At 37.9% G+C, this 5,883-nt stretch overlaps 1 protein-coding gene across 1 annotated transcript; it reads left to right on the top strand.

Moving 5' to 3' along the window:
• Positions 1-1,808: 1,808 nt before the first annotated feature.
• Positions 1,809-5,377, top strand: LOC113676908 (small ribosomal subunit protein uS5). The gene is made up of 5 exons (XM_027193646.2): positions 1,809-1,943; positions 3,109-3,198; positions 3,610-3,891; positions 4,627-4,786; positions 5,164-5,377. Exons 1-5 carry the CDS (start codon positions 1,812-1,814, stop codon positions 5,328-5,330), a joined length of 831 nt encoding a protein of 276 aa, XP_027049447.2. The 5' UTR covers positions 1,809-1,811; the 3' UTR covers positions 5,331-5,377.
• The last annotated feature ends 506 nt before the right edge of the window (positions 5,378-5,883 follow it).

Raw genomic sequence — 5,883 nt, 5'->3', positions numbered from 1 at the left:
CTGTCTGGCCAGATTTGGTAGTTTCATAATTTTAAACCCTGTGACAACAAGGTTTTGTCTTATCTAGAAAAAAAACTGGATAAAGGACCCACCATATTCAGTTTAAAAACCTGCCAGATGTTATGATCTTAGTGAAGAGAACCTTTATACTACGCAAGTTCTTTAGGAACAAATCCTGTACATATGATACTAAAACAAATCTGTTTTTCACCTAGTGCATTCCCCCCCCCTTTTTTTGCTAATTTCATCAACTTCAAGAAGGTGTCTAATCTAGCCAAAATGGGATGATTTGCCTGTCTAAGTAGTATCTTTAAAAAAAAATTACAGCCATTTGGTTCAATAAGTTTAGTGATTGTTTAACCCTTTAACTCCTTAGATCTCATTAGTAATTCTCCCTACTGTCTGCTATACAGTTCTTGTGATGTTAGTTTTGAGAATTTGGTATTGGATCAACTAATAATCTTATTGGTGTTTTTTCTTTATTCTTGTCACTTGTCTGCTTGATATTGTATTGATTTTGTAAGGAGAAATTCTGTCTTGGTCACTCATGGGAGTTAAAGGGTTCATGAAATTGTTCATTAAGGCATGAAAGCTGCGAACTGGATACCTATTGGTACATTACCTTTATTCATAACTGTCTTGCTGATGAAAAGGACTGTGATGCGTGTTAGGACTGAATTGAAAAAGGTCTCATATTTGAGAGACCTAGACCGTTACTTGTCTCCTTCAAAATCCCTTCTGTCAAAGGTGTATGGATGGTGGAATGAATTCACTGGAATCAGGGGCATATCTCCCTCGTCAAGTTTCTTTTCTTTGTAAAGGAGAGGGGAACTTCAACCTCCTGCTGGTCCGTTCTCCCAGGGATCATTAATGAAAACTGCATTTTATAATCAAAACAAAATATGGTCCATTATGACCCATGGATGAAATACCTTGCAGGTGAGTTGCAATTAAAGAAACTGCTGTTAAGATCCAAAGAAAAAATGGTAGTAAGGCTCAACTACTGAGGATCTGGGAGGCTTGGGTTGGAATCCCATTGAAGCCTGTACCTTGTCTGTGAGTCAAAATTCTACTGGCGAAATGGGTATGGAGTTTCATGAATTATTTCTTTGAGTTTAGACCAATTCTGGGCCCCCTAATTTCAAAATTCCTTTCCGTAGGCATTCAAAAGAATTTTCTTTGGTTTCCCACAACAATTCAGATTAGAACTGAGACATTTTTTAAAATTCAATTTTACTTTTAAAGTTTGAATAAAGCTGTTTACAAAAAAGGCTTGCCATCTAAATTCCTGTGCAAGTTCTTCCTCTTACAGAGACACCTTTTTCTACCCCACTCCCCCCTCCAAGCTTAAAATAAACCCGCAGGTCTCCTATCCCATAATAGGTCCACTATAAAAAGCCTCGAGGGCCCTTGCGCGGTCTTCTTAGTCGTACAAAGACATCACGTAAGTCTAAGGGAGAGTGTGTCATAAAATCCTATTCCATCAGTGGCTTTGTGGTCGTCATGAATAGGTTTCCCGTTCGATCGAGGATCCTTAATCACTTTTGAGTTCCTTTTAGTAGTTTTTCTTTCAGTCCCAGAACGATTTAGCCATTAAAAATGATACGCATTGCAACCATCTTCCACACCAATTTCTTCTACCATTTAATATTTCTAAACTAATGTGAAACACAATAAGCATCTGAACAATTTAACAGTATGTTGTTCGAGCGGTCAAACTACGACTCATAGCAGTGCATAACTTTATAGTGTTTTCAATTGTTCGGATTGAGAAGTTACGTTGAAATCATGTGATTTTTCCTCTGTAGCAAATGGCGGATGCAGAACCAGCCGGTGGTGCTCGCGGAGGTTTTCGTGGTGGATTCGGTGGCCGTGGTCGCGGACGAGGCCGTGGTCGTGGCCGAGGAAGGGGTCGTGGAAGGGGTAAAGCCGAAGATAAGGAGGTAAGGAAAATTTGTTGCTGTCTCACCAAATTAAAATCCCTTCTCGGTCCCCTTTGCTCTCCTAATGCCCTCCTTGAACTGAGTTTGTAATGTAACAGGACTGAGTGGAATCCAATTCATTCTCTAATCATAGGAGTGTCAAGATATGATAGCACACCAATTGGACAACTTGAAGTCTTGTTACAAATTAATCAGAACCGTGACAAAGTTTTAGTAACAAATTAGCCATTGGTTATGTTTTTATGAAATTGATTATGAAAAAAACAGTTCACTCAGCCAAATGCACAGCAACAGTGTGCACACATGACACGTGCCATGGGTATAGTACCATGTCTTATGACATCTGATAACAAGTGTGACATTATTCTGTGCTATCAGTGCTCAAATCGAGCTGATGCTAACCAATCATGTTTGATAAGTTGTCATAGTTTTGATCAAATCAGAATGGACAATAGGCAGTATAGAGCCTTTCAAAGAGTGTAAGGAAACCAGCCAAACCAATCACAACTGCTTAAATCAGTAAAAAAGCTTAGTAATTTAAGGAGATAGTGAGAACTCTTAAGTGAGTAAAGAGGATTACATCTGTAATACAGGCCAAGTCACAATTAGTTGTAGATTTTCAGCTTTCTCAGTATATATCAGAGTACTTTAACCATTTAACTCCCTAGATCTCTAAATGATTCTCCTTACTGTCTGCCATACAATTCTTAAGATGTAAGTTTAGAGAATTTGGTATTGGATCAACTAATAATCCCCTAATTGTAATTTTTCTTTATTCTCATCACTTGTCTGCTTGATATTGTATTGATATTGTAAGGGGAAATTCTGTCTTGGTCACTTGTGGGAATTAAAGGGTTGAAGCAACCCACAGTAATCTTGGATAATTGTAATGTTCTCCTGAGATTTACCATTTACACATCTCATAATTTGCTAGTAAGATGCAAAGCAGCATTTGATAGAATTAAATCTCTTGTAATAAAGACATTTGGATTTTTTGGTAAAGTTTGTTTTACAGACAAGAATCTCTACAAAATTTATCTTAAGGCATTTAAGGACTTACCACCTTTTGTTGAACAGTCAATTAGAGTCATAGTACTCACAGTTAAAGTTATCATGATGAAACAAAGATTCTATCTTTTGAAATGTTGCATCTCTTCTTTTTCAGTGGGTGCCTGTAACCAAGCTTGGCCGCTTGGTCAAGGACATGAAGATCAAAACTTTAGAGCAGATCTATCTCTTCTCTCTTCCAATTAAGGTAATGAGAAATACATCTGAATGGATCTGTTCTCTTATTGCATGTTTGAGAATGACAAAGCCATTTGAATTGTAATAACGCAATGAAATTTAGGTATGTGAGACTTTGTAATTAACAAATTACTGGCTGGAGTATGGTTAAATTTCTGCAGAAATGTGCGAGACTCTGATACAAATAGCACCACCTATTGTTACACCAATTTTGATTTTGTTTTGAAGTCCATAGATATTAAATGTCAGCTTTTGAGCAGACTTTAAATAGTATGATTTGCCAATTTTGCAACTTCTGTACCTATTGTAATAATTTGTCACCTTGTAACACAACAACCTCCCTGGAAGACCTGATTGATTAAGTACGTTTTCTTACAGAAACCCTCTGCTTGGTTTTAAATTTACCCTCTTAATTTTTCAGGAACATGAGATTATTGATTTCTTTCTTGGTTCTCACCTGAAAGACGAGGTTCTGAAAATCATGCCAGTACAAAAACAGACAAGAGCTGGTCAGCGTACACGTTTCAAGGCTTTTGTTGCCATTGGTGACAGCAGTGGACATGTTGGTCTTGGTGTAAAGTGCTCAAAGGAGGTAGCCACAGCTATTCGTGGTGCAATTATTCTTGCCAAACTATCTGTCATTCCTGTACGTCGTGGCTACTGGGGTAACAAGATCGGTCAGCCTCATACTGTACCTTGCAAGGTTTGTGTTTCTTTTCTACATTTCATACTGCTCTCGAACACCATAGTTTGTGGCTTGATACCAAACAAAGAAAACTGTGCCATTGCTTGTTTAAATTCTCAGCTCCTACAGTCCAATTTTAAAGATAACTTTGGCCTGTTTCTTCAAATTCCTGGCTGTTCCTCCTCCATCAAAGTTGTCTTTTGTCTACTATGTTTACATTCAAGATTGAGAGTTAAATAGATCAAAATTCAAACTGTAGAAAATATCTGGAAACAAAACATAATAGACTATGTTAAGAGTAAAGACCCTTTCTTTTCTGTAGATATACATCCTAAAATATATGTATGGCTTTCAGGTCCATTAAGTTAACAGAATATTTGCTGGGGGCATTAGGTCACTTCCTGAAAAACATCCATCATCTTAACCCAGCTGCCATTTGCTTCAACTACATGTAGCTGGATGGATGATTTCACTTAGAGGAAGTTCTATTCAGAGTGCATTTCAACAAAGGATTATACAACCAAACAGTGATAAAACACCATGGCCAATAGTCAATCAGAACTTGAAATAAACACAAGCAAACTACATTAAATTATTATTGGTTGTAGTTTTGCATTCAGTTGTTTGGAAGGATGATACAAACTTTTAGACAAGGCATAGAGCAAAGTAAAGAAAAACCAATGCAATATTGGAAATTACTCTCTGTACTTGTTTCAAACATTGGTTTAATATTCATCGACATTTTCATTGAAGGTGACAGGAAAATGTGGTTCAGTACGTGTACGTCTTATTCCGGCACCAAGGGGAACTGGTATTGTGTCTGCTCCTGTCCCCAAGAAACTGCTCCAGATGGCTGGTATCGAGGATTGTTATACCTCAGCACGAGGACAGACTGCCACTTTGGGAAATTTTGGTATTTGATTTTGAATTTAAGCAAAAGCTGTATATGAAATGTCTGTTTAAGAAGCATTCTTGTGGTTAATTTGTGTCAGTCATTCTCTAAGTTAGATGTGATGCCTGGGCCGAAACAAAAATTAATAGTATCATCGTAGGGACAGATAGGGCTGTTAAATTTCTAGTTGCATGGTTTTGTCCAAATCAAGATGCTTAGTTTTAAGGAAAATGATGATCCTGAAGTCCTCTTGAGTGGAACATTTTCCAGATAGTACTAACCTAACAAGGCATTGTAACGTTTACAACACTAGAGAAGTTCTACCCAACTATTTTAACCAGTGCAGATTAAAGGATGCAGGAATGTGTTTAAGCAACATGATTTTTCTCCCTTTTCAGCCAAGGCTACATTTGCCGCTATCTCCAAGACCTTCTGTTACCTGACCCCAGACATGTGGAAGGACACTGTGTTTACCAAGGCACCATACCAGGAATTCACAGACTTCCTGGCAAAGAATCACTCAGGACAGAGAGCTGTTACCAAGGATCAAGCCATGAAACAATAGTCAAACTTAGTAAGAAAGACTGAAATAAAGTGCGATGGAAACATGAAGCAGTCTCCTCATGTCTTTTAACCCACCTCATTCCATTTTGACCCTGTGGAGATAGCATTAACTTGATTTTCTCCCTTTCAATGAGCTTCCTTTAATTTAATGGAGAATTTCCCACCAGTGAGCCTGAGAAGACTTTAATAGAGGAAGTGTACAAGTAGGAGTGCAGCCAACGTTTTCGCCGGCTTTTTTTATGGTATCTAGACAAAGAAGTTAAATACTCATCTTGATCTGAAGTAAATCTTAACCTTTTCCGGCTAAGGTTTTAGCTACAAAAATGGCTACAAAATGATCTGCGTAGGAAACTGTAGGTGTTCTCTTCCTTTGCGTGTATCCTTAAGCCCTATTACCACGGAGAATTTCAAAATGTTCGAAGAGTAACTACAGATACTGCATTCAACTGAAGACAATTCATACGCACGAGGGTACAGCTCTAAACAGGACATGGTCCAAAAACCCTTCTTTAGAGTGCTCTCAATTAGTAAGAATCGACCAAGCATAGCGTTCA

Source organism: Pocillopora damicornis, chromosome 10 (genome assembly GCF_964200805.1).
Source record: "Pocillopora damicornis chromosome 10, jaPocDami1.2, whole genome shotgun sequence".
Lineage (NCBI taxonomy): Eukaryota > Metazoa > Cnidaria > Anthozoa > Scleractinia > Pocilloporidae > Pocillopora > Pocillopora damicornis.
This window is presented reverse-complemented; position numbering and strand designations above follow the sequence as displayed.

Bases quoted from the DNA above. Each gene is read 5' to 3' on its own strand.
- LOC113676908 (XM_027193646.2), top strand. From the start codon at position 1,812: ATGGCGGATGCAGAACCAGCCGGTGGTGCTCGCGGAGGTTTTCGTGGT. The intron at 1,944-3,108 runs GTAAGGAAAATT...CTTCTTTTTCAG, and splicing joins GTAAAGCCGAAGATAAGGAG to TGGGTGCCTGTAACCAAGCT. The intron at 4,787-5,163 runs GTATTTGATTTT...CTCCCTTTTCAG, and splicing joins TGCCACTTTGGGAAATTTTG to CCAAGGCTACATTTGCCGCT.